Here is a 21,848-nt window from a genome sequence, read left to right as displayed (position 1 = left end):
AAAGTAATACTGTATCATAAATTGCATTCAAGGACTGTGTATCAGACATTTAAACAATACATAAACCTATTTGTAATACATCTTTCTTATAAACTACTTGTAGAGTATATGTAAATCAAATCAAGATGGAATCTCATAATCTATCTTCTCTATTTGTTGAGGTACCTTGTATATTTCAAGGACCCACTGGTCATTTGAAAAAAAAAAAATTGTAAACAACATTTACAAACTGTTTCCAAATGATTTAATGTTTCAGCATTAAAAACTACTATAAATTTCAAATTTTTACTCGATTTTATTTGAAAAAAAAAAATGCTGTTAATTTTTACAAAATTTTGCAAACTACTTTGTTTACATTTTCTTATTGGTGATTTATTTAAAAAATATTTTTGTGCAATTCAAATTTGCTAAAAATTATAAAAAAATTTCCACTATAACTTGGGGGGCAAAAATCCCTGAACTAATCAAAAAGACATGTCTAGCATATAATTCTGAATGTGCAAAATTATGAATATTTTTAGCACTTAAAAAAAAATATCCCAATTTGAAATTTCTTTACAATACAATTCTTGTTTCTTTTTATTTTTAGAATATATTCTAAGATTTAATGGAAGAAAGAGAATCATAAGAAACTTTGTCAAGACAAACAACACATGCAAATAAGTTGACTGAAAATACAACATGAAATCTTAAATCAGACAAAAAAGTATTTCAATCAAATGATAATTTTTACAACATTGACAAGTAAATTATGTAAAATAGTAACATAAGAGACCACACTACTATAAGGGAAAAGAAATACAATCCACAAATACACTGAGAAATATTTCTTCTGGCAAACTATGAAACAAAACCTGTTTATACTGTATTGAATATACATGTAGATGAGTACATGTAAGTTTCATTCTTTTTAAATTGTTAGTGAGATGCATATCATACACAGTGTAGTTTTTAGTAACATGACCAGATACATTTTAAGCATTCAGTTATCATACTTTACAAGTGTTTATATGTATTTTCACTATGACTCATTTCTTATCAAGTCACATGAAAATGAAAGTAAAGAATTAAGAATATTAAAAATCAGTGTTAATAATCTTTATTCATTATTTTTCAAAGTCAGCTCTCACTTTACAGCATAGATAATTTTTTCATCAAAGCATGATTCTGTGATCCCCAAGGGAGTTATTTTTCTCAAGATCTGGCAGTGCTAAATTCTTTACAGGTGAACTAAGACCCCTCCCAAAGTTATGGAAAACATTTATACATGTACTTAAATTGGATCAGGAGTTAAGATCACATTGGGATTTAACAGGAACTTTGTTTACATCTGTATACTGTATACATGTATGTTTAATCCAGGTTTTTGATACAGATACATGTTTTGCATCATAACTAAACTACCATGCATCATGACATATATAAACAACAGAATAAATCATGCTGCTTGAAACATGGGATTTCCAAATATATGCAATACAAATTTGATGCTGTTTTTAGAGATATAAACCCTTACCATGTAAAAGATTGTCATTGAAGATACAGCCACGATAAAAAGAAAGACATAAAAATATTCATAAGCAAATGAAATTTATGGCTATATATGACATTTTGAATGATACAAATTTCAGTGTAAATGTACATTAATGGTATGTGCAAAGATAAAATAATGTTGATCTCATAATTACTGAGCATTCAGTTTTTCCCAATTGCTTTTCTTGCTGTGAAGATATTACATCAAGGGAGACAACACTTTACCTTGTTTGCATGTCCTCGACCTCCCTGTTTAGTTTCTGATTCTGATCTTCCAGCTACAAAATATATTTGGTTTAGAATCAAGAATCCCATATAAAATTGCACCTATAAACACTATTTTCTTTTGTATAATGTAATAAACACTTTACTCCATTTACCACAATTTTTTTTGATTCGCCTACCCAAATACAGGTAAACTTCGTTATCTCGACATCGACTGGACAATCAAAAAATGTCGAGATATCCGAGGTGTTGAGATATCAGAGTTGAGACTCGACGTCCTTAATTTTACAGCATAGTAAAACCATAGACCTAAACTGAACAGACATGTACATGTAACTACCTACATGTCTTCCATAGACTGTAGCTCGTTCATACCTGTCAACTCTCCCGAATTTATCGGGAGTCTACCGATTTTTAACCATCCCTACCGACTGTCTACCGAATTTTTTTTAAACTGCCGTTTCTACCGATTTTGAAAAATCCGGATTTTTTACCTACTTCGGTTCATAAAATACCGACTAGTCAACACAAAAATGGAGGTCATGCAGTGTTTATCTGTAGCTAATCTGTTTATTGCCGCTGATACCAGGTAATCAACAAGGTGTCAACTGTGCTACCAGATGTAATTGCAGTTGTAATTGCCCCTTATTCTCACTAAAAGTGTATATTATCAAAGACAGAGATGCCAGATGTGGAAAATTTTACAGAACATGACGGTAAATAACAATATGGAAGTACTTGATACTTTGCTGCAAATAAGTGTACAAGTACCTAAGACTAAACTACATGTATTTCTCCATAAACAATACAATTATCAGGAAAGATTAGCTACAGTACTCTATTATTAATTTGACAAGGAGAGGGAAACAATTCCATGGAAGCTAATGAAGAGTCTGAAAATTTCCCCACAGATTTTGAGATTCAATGTCTTAGTAAATCCTGCATCAACATCAGCATATAACAGCCTCTGAATCTACAGTCCAGAGCAACAAGACAGTGTCTTTAGAAGACTTCTTTAAATTTACAAAGCTACACAGGGTAAATTTCTAAATTAAAATATAAAATTAGCACATTAGAACATTACTAAAATAAAGTATTACATATTTAAAAATTCTTATATATGTTATGAGATTAAAAGAAAACAAGGGTCCAACTATTTCATTCATACTAGATTTACACATTATATTAAGAATATAAGCATTTTAAAAGTTTTGACAATTATTTCAATTTCAGATCTTTAAATCCAGGACACAAGTCATGTTCCTTAAACTTAGTGAGAAAAATCCATTCATGCATCTATTAAAAGCTGGAAACTCAGACTGTCTGCAGAACCTTATCAATTTTTCTAAGTGCCAAGTTAAACTTCAACATTTGCCATGAATATTATATAAATGAGGCTCTTATGGACACGCAGAATAAATAGTGTACATAAATTTTTATAATTTCAAAATTAATTAATTCACATTGTACAAGTTTCTAAACAATGTATTGCATGAATAAAAAGTAAATTTTATGATAAATTTTTAATGATATTACATGTAATAATGAAGCTTTATCTTGTAAGTTGTTTATTTTCGTTCTATATTCATGTGTAAAAGTGAAAAGTGCCACTTTTTGTATTTGCAAAAAGTTGTCGCGCGTTGTGCTATCAAATGCAAATGCTCTCAGTAAGAGCAGTCAAGAATCAATTTCTATATATGTTAATACCAAACATTTTGGACCCCCGAAACATTTTGGCCATGTTGACAGGTATGCTCGTTTATTTCAGCGATCCCTCTATATTTATTAGAAAATCTAAGAAGTTATTCACATAAAATATTATTTATGAAATGCTTTCCTTTTTTATCGAAATCTTCTCATTTACTAAAAACAGTTTTCCAATCCAGCATTCGATCCGCGTGCAACTAGCTCTGTCAGAACAGGAAACGAAATGCGCTTTATAAACTCCAAACCGGAACGGTACAAATTCGACTTCATCGATACGGAAAAAATTAATGCATATGTTTTATTTCATTTCATTTTTATTTCATAATCATTCATTATTAATTTTCATTTCATTTTCAAACCAAAATTTAATATGGAATTGCGCATTAAACAAACTTAATGATGTTACACATGCATTTATATTACGGCTGATGCAATAGTCATGCATGTCTTAGATTTTTCCTGTTGAGTGCATTTTTACCACAATTTTTAAGTTAAACTGAATTCAATGTGTATATTGTTCATTGTTATTCAGTTACTTTTTTTCAAAATATGAAAGTTTTGTTAGATTTCGACATATATAAATGGTTTGTAAGATTTACATTGACGCAGAATCGATATCAATGATATTACCCAAGCTGAACATTAAACAACGTCTCAGAGACACCGAGGGGGCTTTGGATTCCTCTACAAACACATTTCTACAGAGCAGTATGTAGTCAAAACATAGGTTTGAAAGGTGTGAATTTCTGACGACATCGAGATACACGGAGTCGTCCGTGCGTGATGAGCGACCAGCTGACAAACAATTGGGTTAAGAAGAGCAGAAAATTGCCCCAATGTCGACATATACCAGGTAAATTTGGCTCTTGGACTGTGAGTATACGTCGAGATAAGCGGGGTAGTCGACATTACTGATGTCGACATATCAGAGTTTTTGCAAATCCTTTATATAGTAAATAATGCCGGGACCGCGGACGGACGTCGACATATCCCAGGTTGTCGACATATCCGATATCGAGATACCGAAGTTTACCTGTAAATTGAATTTAGATATCATAAAACACCATATAAATTACTCAATGAAAAAAAAATCTTGTAAGCCACTCTGTAAAAAAACGATTCTATCAGTCATGACAACGGAATACACCATTACAATGCCTGACATTAGATGTTCTAGTTTACCCGAGTTCGTTCCTCCGTGACCAGGTTAGCAAAGGTCAGCTGAGCCTTCATGGAATCCCTCTCAGCCTCTAACTCTCTGTAAGTCTTCTGTAGATCAGACAAGGATTTCTGACTTTCCTCCCTATAAAATATCACATAATTTATCAATCAAACATCCCTTTTACATAAATTGGTCATTTTCCATTTTTGGAAGGTGGGGAAGGTTACACTTTTCAATATTAATATGTTCATGTACATTATGTACATTGTGCTGGCAAATGAAAACACTCTTAGTTAGCAGAAACAGTGAAGAATCAATTTCTACTCAAGTTACCCAGTAAATTTGTTATATTTCTTAGACTAGTACTCTTGCCGTACCAGGTTTGACAATATCTCAGGTAGTACTTACAGTCTCTGTTGGAAGTCAGACGTGATGGATGAGTTTTGTGACACCTGAGCCAGCGCCTCCTGCTGATCATTTACCTCCCCCTTCAGCCGTTCATTCTGACAAACAAAAACAATAATTAATAATTACAATACTTTCAGTTTTTCAACAGAATTACATGGATAATCACGTTGTTATATTGAGTATAAATTACCTCTTTTTGGAGCTCTTCAATGTGCATGTCCTTCTGTTGTAGAGATGCTTTGGTTGTAATGGCATCATCCTGCAGTCGACCTTTTTCTTCCAAGACTTTTGCCTTCTCTTCTGTGATTGCATCAAGTTCTTTCTGAATCTACAAAACAAAATCTAAGCTGTAGTTTATATACAAAAGTTGTATATTCCGCAAAGGTATAATGATTCTATGAACAGATGAATTTAGGTATTTTATTAAATATCAATGAATCAAAAACAGGGGAATGGGGGCTAAGTTGAAGTTTTGCCTTTAGGATTGCACATATATGATGATATCTCCTCTGTTAGAGCTCCGTCAAATCTCTTACACACCCCTGCTAGTTTTCAATAGGGTACCTGATTTTTGGCCTTTTGAGCCTTTTCCATTTCCCCTCCCAAGTCAAGCAGCTTTTCCTCCAAAGTATTAAGGTCCACTGTGAACTTTTCCCTCTCCGACTGTGCCTTAGCTGCCTCAACTCTGGCCTGAATCAGCTCTGTGTTGGCCGTATCTCGCTCTGATTCCAAGCGCTTCACTTGCTTCTCAGTCTTCTCTTTTTCAAACTATAATTCAATTGAAAATACTTAAATCCCTTTCAAACATTACCAAAGTAATTTTTTGACACCGAAATCAACCATTATGAATGATGAATAAAAATGAGAAATGAATGAATATTCTAAAATCAATAATCATCTTGCTTTCTCCTTAAAGTTTCTCTCATTTTGAAACATAGATGAGTTAGAATTAGAAGCAATGTAATCCAATTTTAATTCAAGCAACCTAACTTTACTTCATCTGATGATTTTATGATAATGGAATTGGTCAACATATTTTAATAAATTATTTAACTATATGTTTCAGTATCGTGATTCTACTGTGTTTAATTTATTCTTTGCATGATTTGAATTAATTTGGGTTGGGATATCATATCCAATCACATGTGTACAGTATTAGATGATTCAATGGGTGCTGTTTCAAGATATTACTATTATATTGGCTTAATTTTGTAAATCTAATACAGATATACAGATATGTAAATGGGGATGTGAAGATAATATAAATGATTTATTATCAAATTAAGCAATATGACCTAATTCAAGTAATTTTTATATTAAGTGTTAAATAGACCACATTTTCCTTTAAAGTTACTTTTCTAAGATTTGGGACCAAGGAATACACTTATTACCAAATTTTTCTACTAAATAAATAAAGATACTACTACCAAACATGTCCTTCTAAAGATTTAATTACTATTAACAGAAATTAAAAAAAAAAATCTACAAAATGAGCCCACCATTCTATTCTACAAAAATCAAAAGTCAGCCAAAGAAATAAATACATTTACACAAAAGAACTTGCTTTAGGAGTCACACATACTGAAGAAATTATAATGAACTCAAAATAATAAATGTACTGAATTTAAAGGAAATGTGCACATAGTATTTGGTGATCTTGGAACTAAAGATGCATATTTCTCAACTAAAAGAACTGGAAAGGGGTGTATTAAAGTCAGAAGTGTAAAGTTTATTTTCTGTTGGATTTCCATACATGGATTCTTTACCACAGTCCTGGCATATGGTCATTAACAAGCACTCCAGTGTATTTGAATAATGATTTAGATTTGCTCATGGACAAGGATTTCTGAAACCTAAACTATGATTTACAATTTATATTTTATGTGTATTACAAAGTGTTTAATTTATTGATATACTAGTAATATTTTTGGAGTTATACTTTAAGAAAAGGGTTGGTATTTGTGGTGACTGTGGAATACAAAAGATAAAGAATTATCAGATGTTTGGATGAGATGCTGACATGAACACACACAGATTAGAAAAATTGGACTTCTCTCAAAACAGAGTCAACCTTTCTTCTGCAAAAGCAAATAAAAATTTCACCAAGCCATCTTTAAAAATTGTTTGGTTGCACTCTCCCCACTAGCTGGCTAAAATGGCCTGACTCAAACATTTTTTTAACCTCCAGAAGCATTTAAAAAAAAAATTATTTCCAAAATATAGATTTTGAAAATTCAGCTTTGATCTTCAAATTTTCTAGGAAAAAAATTTCAATTTACCTATCAACCCAATTTTTTCAAACCTAGTTGGGAAAGTGCATGTAAATCAAACTTTTTTAAATGGCCCCAACAATTTTGATCCAGAAAAAAAAAAATCATTTATGTATTTTCAATTTTTTTGGTTCAATATGGCAGAAGAAAGGTGTCCAGTGCGATGTCTGACACAGAGTGACCACTCGGGACACAATGTCCACCTACCTTCCATGTTCTAAGATGCTGTGGAAAAGCAATAATGACCGTGTGATTATCGTGACACAATGTTTGCATGATAATGATGACTTAAAATGAATCAAATGATGTGCCTTATGCATATATGTGATGCTGAAATGAAATTTGTATAAAGCAACAAAACACAGGTACATATAATTTTTCTTGACTGTTATGGACAGCAGTGCAAAACTTTCATTGAAGATTGATAATAATGTTCAGTATCAAACCCAGTTAATATCAAAACCTACTTTTTTTTATAACATTATACATGTACATGTATCTAAAGACTTTCTCAGTTGTTGCCCATAAACTGACCCCAATCAAACATGATTAAAGGTGACCCTTAACACACACCCTCCACTTAAAAATGTCTGCAAGTAATTATTACCAAACCCTCAATTATAGTCTCACCTCAGTTACCATTCACTAGTACTGTACCCCTTACAAACCTGACCCAGAATTAATCTAAACACAATCTCCTGGCTTAGTCTCAGTTTAATTTCCTAATAACACAATCCCCACCTGCAAGACTATAAGTTACCATTTACAAACCTACAGTGTGAAGACTCCTGTATGACCTTGCATGACCTTATGTCATCTTTGACTTTTCTGTTCTAAGAAAACCTTCACATAACATCCAGACTTTTAAAAGACTTTATGACAACTGTTACAACGCCTCCCAACTTAACACTAACTTATTCTTAATAAACTTGCCTCTTCAGTCTAGCACTGAGTACCCCCTATCATACCCCCATTCCCCTCCCCCTCTGCTCACCTGTAGAGCCTCCTTCTCCATGGTGATTTTCTCCAGCACCTGTTTGTGGGCCTGTGTCTGTACAGCCTGTCTCTCCTGTTCCTCTATACTCTCCTGTAGCTGTTTCTTCAGTTCCTCGATCTCTTTAATTTTACGTGATAGTGCGTCTTCATTGTCTTTTTTGTGGTCTTCTGTCATCTTCTGCATCTTTGTCTTTGCCTTTGATAATTCCCTTTGCTGTTAAAGAAAACAAATCCATCTGTAAATTCATATTAATACAGCTATATTGTACTGTTTATTAGGACTAAGACAATGCAGATATCCTGCTACACAAAGTACTTGTGTATCATGATATGAAAGCTGCAATTCATTCATATTACAACATTTTTCAGTACATGTACAATTATTCCCATTTAATGCCCAAAAATAATCACATTCTTTAATAGTTAATGCACCTAAACATACTTCATTTTTAAAAAATTTTTTAAAATTAATCTGGTTTCATTGGAAGTTATATATCTAGTGCATGTTGGAATTATTTTTTTAAAATAAAAGTTTCATAACATCTTCAGAAACATCACAAACACAGAATGTGATATAACATTTTTTATTTTTTACTTACTAATTCCTCAATCTGTCCATTCTGGGTTTTAGTTGATTCTTCATATCTAGCAATAATATTTTCCCGTTCCCTAATTGTTTCCCCTTTGAGATTTTCGATTTCGTCGTTAAGTCTTCCCAATTGTTGAGTAGAATTTGACAAGGCGGCTTGTAGATCCTGGATTTTTCTAAAAATAGGTTCAATGATGAACAAATTAATTAATTAAAATTATTTTTTTTCACAAACTTAAAAGATTTTAAGCTTCATTTTTACTTTTTTTTCTCCTGTCAAAAATAACTGTTACTAAAGAAATGTAGATGCATAATTTGAGTCATGAGTACATTTTAGCTTTGATTCAAATATATTAAGTATAACTGTATTCCTCCAACATGCATATAGTTTTTATACCTAAATCAAGATGCATGTTAATAATTTTTTTATTAATTCAGAAAATGAATGAAATTAAAATCTTACAGCTGTGAAGAAATTTGAGATGGATTTGAGAGAAATTATTTACACCTAAACCAATAGGACAGAAATAAGAAGGTGAAAAAGAACACATCTCGAACACCCAATGGATAAGCTCTGAATCAGTGAATCTAGCAATGAAGTGACTCAAAAGCAACTTTACATAATCATCAGAAATTGCATAAATCGACCAGAACTAAATTGATGATTCAAAAAACTTCAAATGTGAATGCATCAAAATTAAAAATTATCAAAATAATACAGAACACTTCTGCCTCCCTCTAGGAATGCCTTCATTGTTACTTTCCTTGGCATCCAAATAAACAAGAGGCCGATGGGCCACATCTCTCACCTGAGTAACTTGGGTGAAGCAGTTCTCTTGCTATACCTATCGTACCCCCCTCCCTACCCCCTCCCCTTACATGATTTTAATACTTTAGAATCTACACTACCCAAAGATGCTTCCACATAACGTTCATCTTTCCTGGCCCAGTGGTTCTTGAGAAGAAGATTTTTAAAGATTCGTTCTATACATTTCTATGTAAAACTTGGATTCCCTATTGCGGCCCTGCCCTATCCCCGGGGGTCATTATTTTAACAATTTGATATCTTCACTACCCAAGGATGCTTCCACATAAGTTTCAGCTTTCTTGTTTCAGTGGTTCTTGAGAAGAAGATTTTTAAAGATTTGTTCTATATATTTCTATGTAAAACTTGGATTCCCTATAAGGGGTCATGATTTTTACAATTTAATATCTACACTACCCAAGGATGCTTCCACATAAGGTTTCAGCTTTCCTGTTTCAGTGGTTCTTTTTAAGATTTGTTCTAAATATATTTCTATGTAAAACTTGATTCAGAAAACTTCAAATGTGAATGTATTTCAAAATTAAAAATTATTCAAAATAACAATTTAATATCACACTACCCAAGGAACACTTTCTTGCCTCCCTATTTTTGTATTTTCTAGGAATGCCTTCATTGTTTTGTACCAAGTTTCCATTGGCATCCAAATAAAAGTTTATAGACGGAGAAAATGTTCTCTCTTTAAAACAAAAGGATCTTGAAGAAGAGCATTTCCAAGCAATGAGTACCATTTTTCGAAAAATACCATTTCTTAGATTTTAAGTTTGATAATAAAACACTACTTACAAAACCATTAATTTACTGATCTCTTAAGTCCCTTGTACTGCATAAGGTTTTATGTATTTTATTCAATGTAAGATGATGAGACAATCTTCCTTGCACTTACATGATTACTTAAGATAGTAACTACAGGGTTGTCCATAAGAATTGAAATAGAAGGGGACATTTCAAAAGAAGAATGTTTATGCTTCTTCCCTTGTAGAAGTTAAGGAGGCAATGGCAGAATAACCAAACTCTATCATTAAAGGTGGAAAAATTCATGTCCCTGGGTTTAAACACAACATTAAAGTAGATTTTATATCATTTCCTTTACAATTTTATCATCTTTATCTTGTCTTTTGAACCCCCCCATATATCAAATAATCAATATGCTTTTTTTCTTTACTACAGAGTTATAAAATTCTCATGAAATACATTGAGATCAAATTGTAAATTACAAATACTGTTTACAGGGAAATTTTTGCCATCATTTTATTTTTGCCCCCTTAGTCCTAGATACATGTGAGTGAATTTAAAGCAGGAAGAATTCAAACTCAAAGACAGTAAAATTTCTTCAACAGAACTGTGCTGGGCAAATTTAAAATGTCGCAAAATTGTTTGCAAGTGTGAAAGGATGAAAATAGCATGGGGTGAAAATAACCCCATTTACAGTTAATGTTTCTCCCTGAATTAGGCTTATGAGATGCAAGCACAAACTAAGTGATCATAATCACTTCACTATTCATACCTCTCCGCAACTCTGAAGTGAGGCATTTAGAATTTATTTACAGTACTGAAAGACAAAGTAGAATTTGCTAGGAAAACTACAGGATTAGTCTACAAACCTTTTACAGATAAAAGGTCAGAGGGGTTATTTGTTAGTGAGGGGGGAGGAAAACTGTAACTCTGTGCAGCCAATATATATATATATAAAAGCAAAGTCATGTAAAGCCATCCAACTATAAAGCTTTAAATAAAGACTGACCTATTTTTCTCCTGTACTTGATCGTTGAGCATAGATAGCTTGTTTGAGCTATCTCCCGAGTTTTTCATCATTTCACTCATTTGGTGCTCCTGATACAAAAGGGGAGGCAAGAAAGAAAAAAAAATCAAACTAACTAATAGTTAACCAATTTATAAAATTAATTGAAATTTGAAACTCTCTTCAACTCCATGTGCCAACTGATATTCTACATCTACTGATTTTCTTGAATGATTAAAATGGATTTCCAGTGTTAAATCTGGCTTTCTAGGATTAAATGATGATACATGTGCAGATACACAGTTTACAGGTTTTAAATTACATAAATACTTTAAATATAATGTACACTACACTAGATTAAGGAACAGAAATCTGAGCTAGTATATATTACACCAATTCTAAAAATATCACTAGCAATGTACATTTGTGTATGGGGACACATACTTCTTTTACCAGGCATTTGTGCATGGTGAATTGAAGCAAGAAACAACAGAAATCACTTTCAACTATCTGATGACTACAAGACTGAAGAGGGAAATTTTTGATTTACAGGAATATGACAAAATATGACAAGCAATAAAATCTAGTAACTCAGAAGGCACATGGTTTGGAAGGAGAAAAAACATAAATAACAAAATGAAATCAAAATGAAATTTTTACGAAAAAAAAATGACTTCCATGATTGTGATTTTTACTCCTCTAGCGGCTTCTATGTAATATTTACACTGCTGTGTGAAAATGACTAGCATATACAACATGTATAGCATATCCAAGGTGATTACAAAACCCTCTCAATGTGAAAATAATAATTCATGGATATATAAAATAAATGATATGATAAAAAAAGAAAATAATCATACACACACTCACTGCCCACAATGAAGCCAGTATATCTCACAAAGAAACACACCAGTTCACAATTTTACAAAAGCTTAGGAGGGTATATACATGTATGACACTGATATCTATATACTGGGTTGAAACACATAAAAATATACATGGGTCTCTGTCCCTTTTTCTTTTCAAACAGAAAATGATTTCATAAATGTATAATTATAGCAACTAAATACATTTCATATTCTATATTCTTGGGATAAAGGTCAATGTACATTATATATGTTGGAATATTTGACCTCCCTCACAAATCACATGTATGAATGACCATGCCGCATAGAAACAAATGTAAAGACATTAAAACATCCCTAATGAACCTGTTCTTATTTTCAAAAACATCAATGAAGGAGTCTTATGAATACACATGAAATATGGACCTAGGTATGACTAGTGTAGCGAACAGAGCCCCATGACATTTTTTAGTGCACACATACTTACCAGTTTCATTTTCTCTTCAGTTATCTGGTTGTTCTTCTCCTCACTAGAATCCAATTTTCTCTGCAATTCTACAGAAAAATAATTATAATCTCTTTATTCATTTCTTGATTATGCCTTTATTTTCAAAATTACTAAATTAAAGATAAGGACAAGAAAACACAGCTGTGCTACTTTTTTTTTTTTTTTTTGCTAAACCTTAATATCATTATAAATTAAATTTTATTTGTTTATTTTTATCGCTATTTATTTGTTTGTTTGAATGATAGACAACAAGGTACAAACCACTGAGCTGCGATTTCAGGTTCTGTAACTCTGTGCTAAGCTGATTAGAAGCCTCATCTCTATCTGATAATTGTTTTGTTAAATCTGGAAAAAAAAATTGTCAACAAATAAATTTACAAAATTTATTTATTTATTGAAAGGACCTAACCAATATTTGGATATAAAGGAAGACAATGTATGGCTGGACCAGGAATCAAACTCAGGCCCCCCTGTATTGCTAGTAATTAAAGATTCTCCACTGAGCTTTCCTGGCCGATATCCATTATACCTTCTTTTCCAATACAAAATATACATCTAAAAAAATGTAGGTGCCATTTTTATTTATTTCTAAATCTAAATACCCTAAAAATGAACCAATTAATTTCTATCATTGATTTTCCTTGATTTAGACTAATACAAATTTTATAACATAATCAAAGAAACCAAAAGACCTAAAGGCATAACTCACAAATTTGCTTTATAGACATGGAAGTATTTCCAAGGGAAAATAATTATCAGAAGATCCTGTAGTGCTGTACACAGCAAAACTAATCAAACCAACAGTTCTTTACTTACTATTTACAGTTTCTTGCATCTTTTGTTTTTTCCCTTGATTGGCACTTAATTCATCACGCTGAAACAGAACAAATTTTCAAATCTGTATAGCAAACCATGATGAATTTTACATCCGACTTCTAGAGACTTTCCAAGAGAAGGACAGAATACACCAGTCATTTTTTTTTTAAAGTCTCATCATACACAGACTGATTGTTACTCTACAGTATACAATTACTATTAGCAATGTCAATTAATAGCAAACAATTTTAGAAAAATGAAAATATATGTGTCATGGTGTTGTTAAGTGTGAAAAATAAAATTAAAACCTTCTCCAGCATTAAAGCACTACTACATTTAGTACTAACCATGCTTTGAAATTATCTGTATTTTGTTTATAATTATTAATTATTACAAATAGAACTAGAGATAGTGTGAGCAATGAGTTCACAAAAGGATACCCCCTCTCCACTCTATGGCTATACCCCCACAACTAATGAATGTACAAACAGACTGAAGGGCATTTCATTGGACACCCTAATCACTATATACCCCTCCCACTTTTCAAGTGGAGGCATAAAAAGAAAAGAATCACACCAAAAGTCACCCTATATTTGAAAAATCACCAATTTACCACAACAAAACCACATACAAAACAATTCAGAACTTCATATTTAACCCACACTGCCACCATTCTGAAAGAACAATCACTTCATTATATAAGATTAAGGAATACAGGGAGTTATATTATTTTACTTGGGGAAAGGTATGTCATACATTTCATTCATTACAGACATTCCAAAGAAGGAAAAGAAGCAAAATGCATCAAAGCACTATACGTGTAAATAGGTTGGAAGGTCATGCTTTTTCTATAGGAATACTAATGTGAGTTTTTCCTAAATTCATTTGGTACATTTGAGTAAACCTGGACAGAGATAAGTAAATTTTAAGTTATACCGGTATAATATCAAAATCTAATAAAATATACATATTAGTTACAATGTGACTAAGTGCTCTGTGGCATATTTTCTTGTTTAATTGTGCAAGGGATTAGTGATTTTCAGGGGAGGATCAAGCTTCTATCTGTCCACTGCAACACAACAGACACTGCTGACAAAGACACGGCAAAAATTTTAAAATTTCACTTCAATCTGTCAATATAACTTGGATTTCTTCAAATTTTTCGGCAGAGAAAAATGCCCTCAATTTAGTGGCCTGGGAAAATGCATGCAAAATTGAATTCTATGTCTTTTTGTCTATGAGATAAAAACAGGTAGAATTCAGTAGGATAAGAAAGGATTGTCCGATCCATTCAAGATATTTTTGTTTACCTGAGCTTCGAGACAAATCACCTTCAAAAGGAAACATACTGTAAGCATACAAATTCTATTTCAGGTGTAATTTTTCTGAGGTTTTACGCAACTTAAAAATCTACCATGTGTAAACAAAAAAAAAAAAAATTCTACAGTAAGCTAAGTCACATAAAAAGGTCATACATATACATGTAAAAATAATAAATTTCTAATCATGGTCTAGTCATCAAATCACCCTGCATAAAAAAGGGGGAAAAATCAACTCCACAATCTGTATAAATCTGGTAATGTCAGTGCCAAATCATTCCATTTCTGCATGCATGTCAGAAAAAAGCCAAGCCAAGCTCGTGCAACTATAGATATACAGCAAAAAGAGTGACGTAGTCTGTCCTTCACTTACAAGTTTTATATAAATTTACAAATCACCGCAACCAAACAACAGTTCCAGCCGACAAAGACCAATTTTCTACAGAAAAAAGATCAATTCAGAATCGTGATCCTCTACAGAGAAATTTGTGCAGAAAAAAAGTTTTTTTAAAAAGTTTGAAAAAAAGTGAATTAGTTTTTTCCTTGCAAAATTTTTTCAGCATACATATTTTCATGGAAAATGATTTAATGCTATGAAATGAAACATTAAGGTGAAAATAATTTTCGATAATCACATTTCCTTTCAGAGTTATTCTATAATTTTTTCAATCTTGATATTAAAAATTCTGCAGTTTTTAATGCATGTATGTGAAAGTAAAGTATGTCTTTCATAAAGCAACTACTCTATGTTATGAAGAATCAATTAAGATACATGTACGTAAAAATCACAACTGTGTCATTTTTAAGCTTGATTCAAGGTGCGATTATTAGCAGCCATATTTACTACAGTCAATTACTAGAGATGCTCAGTTTATCATATAAACATCTAAAAAATCATCAATTTCTAAGCAATAGCCTTAAAAGTTTTAATTGTGGGATATAGTATCAAACACACATGATATAAACTGCATGTCTACTGTAAAGCTATGAAAAATGCATATGATACAAATGCTTGAATTTCACACACTGAATAGAATGGGAGGAAAATGACTCTGTGCTAGAATCATGCTTTTGCTGCTATGCTGCACAGGCAGCATACATACCACTTCATGCAGTTTGGAGTGAAGATCTTTAATTTCTTTATCACGAGTCGAGAGAATGTCTTCTAGTTCCATAAGTCGGTTAGATTTCTCCACCAACTCTATGCTTACTTGACTGGCCTGAAAAGGTGCAGAGTTGATGAAGAAAATATAAAAGCAGAGAAAGAAGAAAAAACATTCAGTTTTCAGTTTCATCACATCAAGAAATCATGTGCACTGAGTCAAGACACAAAAGAATATAAAAAGAAAATGAATTTCTGAAAAAAATATAAAATTGCATTCAAGAAAATATTTCAAGCTGGCTCAAAGAGTATCATAATGCTATTTTAATTCAACAAATTCTGCAGAAATAACCATTCATTGCTCTTTACTACATTGCAAAAAGTTTCTAAATAAAAAAGCTTTTCAACCTATATTGTATGTACATATAGTCATATACAGATGCCAAGAAAATTTTCTAATATATGTTTCAATACTTCTCAATAAAACTCCTAACTTTTCACAGAAACACACAAGAGAAATATCCCTACAACAAAAACACACAAGACTTTACCCTTCACTCATTATTAGAGAAAGATTAAAATGAATAGCAAAAGCCTAAATGCTCCACCTTGGCTCCCTCCTCTAATCGTGACGATTCGAAGCTCTTGACTTTGGATTCAGCTTGTGATAGTTTGTGGGTGAGTTCCTCTATCTGGTCAAGGTAAGACATGTTCATCTCTTCTGTGGACGTCAGTCGATCTGTCTGGTCTTTCAGCATTGCCTGGAGTAGAATTATTTCTTTTATTCTTTGTACAGTTCTCTTTTAAATTTTTTTGATTGGGAATAAATTAATTAGTTCAATACCTCTTTAGCATTTTCCTTTCAATATGTAAAGGTAGAGCATTTTGTTTAAAATGTTTCAATGTTGAGTGCATGGTGAAAGTAAATTTTAATATTCTACCTTTAGTGTGAAAAATTCTTGTTCGTTCCTATCAGCCCTTTCTTTTTCTTTCTTCATCTCTTTTTCTATACTTCTTAATTTTTCTTCATCTACTTCCGTTCGTGACTGGAAAAGAGTGGATAACCTCTCAATTATTGAGGCCACAACACTTAAATAGCACTGCATATATTTTTTTAACATAAATATAACATCTCACCTCTAAATCATCCTTTGATATAGCTTCCTCTTCAATTTGAAATTGAAGATCTTCTACTTTCCTGTATATTTTAAAGACAAATTGATCAGAAAATTAAACAAGTTTAACCACCAAATTTGGCACCAAATAAAGTGTAAACCTATACCATAATAACATTTTTTCAATATATTACTTATTTTTAATCTCCCTGAAACACGTGTATTCAGATATTTCCAAACAAAAAATTCAACTTTATTGAAACAAGACAGAGATAAATAGTTATGGTTTTTGAGGACAACATCTTACCTGCGTTCATCCTCCAGTTTACAGTTGAGGTCAGTCCTCTCCTTCTCTAGCTCCTCCACTTTTGTCCTCAGCCGCTCGAGGACTTCCTCTGTGTTGTCACGGAACCGATCCTGCTCGCTCCTCATACTGGCCAGCTGTCCTTCAGCCTAGCATAAAAAAACAATCTCTACATCAAGGAAATGAGCTATGTTTAACATATTTATGCACTATCTTCTATATACATGTAAATCAACCTTATTCACAGGTACATCAGGTTGTAACTCTTATGATTCAAGGTAATGCTTCAATAGCTTTTTGTGATGCAGGTATAAATTGATGGACTTCATGATGTACTAAATGAAAATTTTAGAAACTATGAGAAAACAGAAAATGTGCAATGCAACTTTACACATCTATTTTTAGTTTTGGTTTATATATAGGTACTGGTAACCTTTATACAATTTAAACCCTAATTTTACACTGCTGGCATTGTGAAGACCTGCTATGACTATTGTACGATGGGAGATAATTTAAGAGGGTGCACCTCGTCGACTTGTGCGGCTGCCCGGGCCACCTCTGCCCTCTCGAGGTCTCGTTCCTTTAACAGCTGTTCAATGTGCTCCTCTTTCTCCTTCAGTGCTTTCTAGAGACAGGCGTGCAAGAGGAAGAAAGAAGCCGTGTTAATATCACAAAATCACTTCAAACAAAGCAGTAAACAATGTGTAAATATATGAGATTAAAATATGAAAACAAACCAAAATAAAAATATTAACATTAGAATTTAGGGTTAAAAATCCCAAATCCCAAAAAGAAAGTTATGAAGATGTGAAGTTCCCAATACCAGAAAAAATTGTTATTAAGGAATTCTTAAAAGTTAATCTGATAACAAATGCTGGGGAGTTTCTGTAATATACTGTACCCCAAAAGCAAATGAAAAGTAATCAATAGTTTATTTCAAATACATGGATAATGAGAAGATAAAAAGCCTATATATCAACTAATGAATTTCTAAGTTATTACTGTCCTCAAAATCTGCCCAAGTCTTGTAAAAAGTATCATGAATTCTTTATTTCTACAAGTTGACAAAACATTAACTGCATCCTTGCATGACTGGGATATTTATTTACCAATACCTCTATACACTGAAAATCATTAAGTAAAAAGTTATTGTACTGTTTCTTATTATTATTATTATTATTATTATTTTTCTGACACGATTTCTCGACAACTACTGGATAGAATTACATGAAATTTTCAGGAAAGATGTGTTGTAAGATACTCTTGAAAGTTCCAAGACAGTTTTTGGAAATTCCTCTCTGGTGCCAAGTTTTGGACCATTTTCCTGATTTTAAAACGACATTTTGTCCACGATTAAACTCAAAAACGGTAAAAGATATCAATGTGAAACTTTCAGAGTTTATAGATGATGATCAATAATTTCCAGGACGCAACTTTTCGTTCGTCGTCATCCCTGTCGCTACCGGAAGCCAATTCAAAAAGTCCAAATTTTCAACTTTCTTTGTTTTTCAATATTTTTCATTTATTTTTGGAATATTAATAGAGACACTTCTATTGATGCTTACTATATAAATTGTTTAAATATTGGTTGATCCTCTAGATATTAATATTTGAAAATCTGAAGCAGGCCCAAGATGGCGGCTGTCTCTGTCAGCCATTTCGCGAATAGGGGTTAATGGGGGCAGCTGAGCGTTTAATTAAACCATTCTGACATAAAAATACATGAAATGTGAAAAACTACGTGGACTTTCACGTAGTAGTACGTTGCAATTCAGTGTCAATCTTAAAACTTTATTTCCGTTTCACTGCTTTAGTGTAACTGGGCTGGGTACGATATGTTATGTGTACAATGTGTTAAATATACTTTCTTAACGTTGAAATAAAATAAAGGCGATAAGAACGTTTTATTTCATTGAAGCTAAAAACTTATTTAATAGATCACAAATATTTACTCGTGGCGTTTGGCGCAAAATTATGAAAAGTGCCCCGCCATTTCTGATTCGTAGACAGGTGTACCATTGCAAAAGTATACACAAGTATATGTAGAGCAGTACTCCCAGTGGCTTAATGGTTTGCGCGTTGTGGGTAAAAGAGAAAAAAGCGCATTCACATTGGCGACCTGGATTCAATCCTCCTTGTGACCAAAATTTTGAATCACTTTTCAGTTCGATTTTACAAGGTTTTTTTTCGTGAATCGGGGATAGTTATTTCTATTTTTTTTATAACAAGTCATTATGATTTGTACTTCAAAGTATGGAATATAAACACCAATCACCATTAAATTTACCCCTGAACAGGAAAAACGAGGAAAAATAACCCAAGAACGTAAAGATGAATTTTCAGGGAAGGGGGATAAATTGAAATTTTTCTTTGTAAAATGGGAGGAGGGGGGGGGGGGTGTAAATAAATCTTGTAAGCAGGTAGACTTACCTGTAGGGCCTGAGTGGTGGCGGTCAGGTTTAGAGAACTAGGTCGTTGGCTGGTTTTGGCCTGTGTGTTAATGGTACACCAAAGATTATCCCCCTTGCTTATAAGTCTTATTAGTATCATTAGATCACACATACAATACATATGAAATTTTACACAACACTAATAGGCTAAATTAAAGGTGATGACAGACAGCTCCTTTAAATTCTTGTGTGTTAATGTTAGCCAATTTTGTATAGTGTTAAGCCTTAATTTTGACTTTTGATATGCCAAATCTCCTGTTTAGTATGATAGTATCACATAATAATTGGTAATTCATAATCAAAAGTGTGTCCCCTTTAAAGATTTACCTTACCATAGTACCATTACAAGGCATTAATACACATATATGTAAACACAAACTGGGCACCAATGCCTAGATAAATGGAGCCCTTTTAGAAAAAAATTGAATTCTCAGCCTGTCTGCATCACCCCTTTGTTATTGTGTCATTAGCATATATAAATCATCATATAAGCATACAAAATATTATACACTGTGAATGTATACTATAATATACTTTTATATATGAATATATATGTTTTACATTAAAAGAGCTACTGCATGAAATTACGTCTAAGAATTAATTAGACAAATATACCAGGTATATATTACTTTAAAATTTCTTTTCCCACACCACTGTGCTTATATGATCGACCATAAAATGTTGAATATACGATTTTATTAAATCTATTTGTTAAAATATCATTATTAAAACTAAAACCCATGCATTGGCTGCATGCATACCAAGCCGAATATAAAAGGCATGCAGCAGGAACAGGGGCAGGTAATCAAGGTTTGTCTGTATATATGTACAATGTATTACAAGAGGAGTCTGCTCACTACAATTAACCAATAAAATCACAGTTCAACCAAATCAAGATTCTTATCAAATCATCTGCATCGATCTTCACTAATTGACTATAAAAACATCTAGAACTTTAAAATCCCTGTTGATATACAACCCCCTCCCACATAAACTTTCATGAGCAGTCACCCCTGAGAAGGAATTTCTTTAAAAAAAAAAAAGTGTATTTTTTTCTTCAAAAGTGACTATATTGAACAGATATGATTATATATGTCAGAGTTTCAAATTGGATATTTACAGAATAATGCTGCTGCAATAAATTACAAGCATATACACAGCATTATAAAAGCAGAAGAAAGCTTTCACAAATAGCAAGTTAGATCTAATTTTCAGGCCAAAACTGTACAGGAAAGTATCTAGTTCTTTGAAGGTTGATCAGGTTAACTCACCTTTTGCAAGAGTAAATTGTCATATTTTGGTTTTAGGTGGGGTGGGGCTATATTTCCAAGTAATAGTGTTATAAGCATTATATCTTTTTTCTTGTGTAATTCATATTCTCTGTGTAATTTATATTAGTATATGTTTCTCTTTTTGGGGATTAAAAAATGCAAAATATGTATATAACATTAAATAATTTTCAACTTCATATTTCAGAACAACACACTAAAATGTCATTTTCTATTATTTTATCATGAAATAGGCCTATATTGCAAAATAAAACAATTGACCGTTTTTTCAAACCATTGAGTAATATCACCATCAAGTACCCAAATCACAAGGAGCTTTAAAATGCAGGCCATCATCATAGCTAGGAGCCAAATTTTGCATTTGAACTACGTCCTTTGACAGATTCCAAAAGGAATGCATGCATATTGCCAAAGAAAATGCTTTGCCAATAGCTTCAGTAAATTGAAACAAAATCTTTTTTTACCGGTGACAACTGCAGTTTGCGAGCCTTGAGTAAAGGTAGCTGTATCAAATAAAATCACGCTTTTATGGCAAATGAAAACAACAACAAACTTGTGTCTGCTTCACAACAATGAAAAAGTACTTATAATGCACAACAATGCACAAAAGAAATGCTCAAGGCATGTGACATGCTAAGGAAATTGA

The 21,848-nt window shown here is 32.3% G+C and overlaps 1 protein-coding gene across 16 annotated transcripts in view; it reads right to left on the bottom strand.

Moving 5' to 3' along the window:
* LOC134244326 (CAP-Gly domain-containing linker protein 1-like) overlaps positions 1 to 21,848 on the bottom strand; it is a 43,736-nt gene that overhangs the window by 6,725 nt on the left and 15,163 nt on the right. For 9 of the 16 annotated variants that reach the window (XM_062726586.1, XM_062726585.1, XM_062726588.1 and 6 more), the window contains 20 exons: positions 21,667 to 21,705; positions 19,894 to 19,953; positions 17,990 to 18,088; positions 17,467 to 17,612; positions 17,182 to 17,242; positions 16,986 to 17,090; positions 16,653 to 16,805; positions 16,046 to 16,162; positions 14,934 to 14,954; positions 13,624 to 13,681; positions 13,069 to 13,152; positions 12,787 to 12,854; positions 11,458 to 11,546; positions 8,901 to 9,066; positions 8,300 to 8,515; positions 5,600 to 5,803; positions 5,226 to 5,363; positions 5,036 to 5,130; positions 4,648 to 4,768; positions 1,759 to 1,811 (listed from right to left, as the gene is read on the bottom strand). In XM_062726586.1, coding sequence (XP_062582570.1) covers positions 1,759 to 1,811; positions 4,648 to 4,768; positions 5,036 to 5,130; positions 5,226 to 5,363; positions 5,600 to 5,803; positions 8,300 to 8,515; positions 8,901 to 9,066; positions 11,458 to 11,546; positions 12,787 to 12,854; positions 13,069 to 13,152; positions 13,624 to 13,681; positions 14,934 to 14,954; positions 16,046 to 16,162; positions 16,653 to 16,805; positions 16,986 to 17,090; positions 17,182 to 17,242; positions 17,467 to 17,612; positions 17,990 to 18,088; positions 19,894 to 19,953; positions 21,667 to 21,705 — 2,093 coding nt within the window. The remainder of the gene's footprint in view (positions 1 to 1,758; positions 1,812 to 4,647; positions 4,769 to 5,035; positions 5,131 to 5,225; positions 5,364 to 5,599; positions 5,804 to 8,299; positions 8,516 to 8,900; positions 9,067 to 11,457; positions 11,547 to 12,786; positions 12,855 to 13,068; positions 13,153 to 13,623; positions 13,682 to 14,933; positions 14,955 to 16,045; positions 16,163 to 16,652; positions 16,806 to 16,985; positions 17,091 to 17,181; positions 17,243 to 17,466; positions 17,613 to 17,989; positions 18,089 to 19,893; positions 19,954 to 21,666; positions 21,706 to 21,848) is intronic. The other 7 variants (XM_062726591.1, XM_062726593.1, XM_062726589.1 and 4 more) reach the window with 6 other exon arrangements.

Source organism: Saccostrea cucullata, unplaced genomic scaffold (genome assembly GCF_032062105.1).
Source record: "Saccostrea cucullata isolate Sc308-1 unplaced genomic scaffold, CSIRO_AGI_Scuc_v1 ctg330, whole genome shotgun sequence".
In the NCBI taxonomy this organism is placed as follows: domain Eukaryota; kingdom Metazoa; phylum Mollusca; class Bivalvia; order Ostreida; family Ostreidae; genus Saccostrea; species Saccostrea cuccullata.
This window is presented reverse-complemented; position numbering and strand designations above follow the sequence as displayed.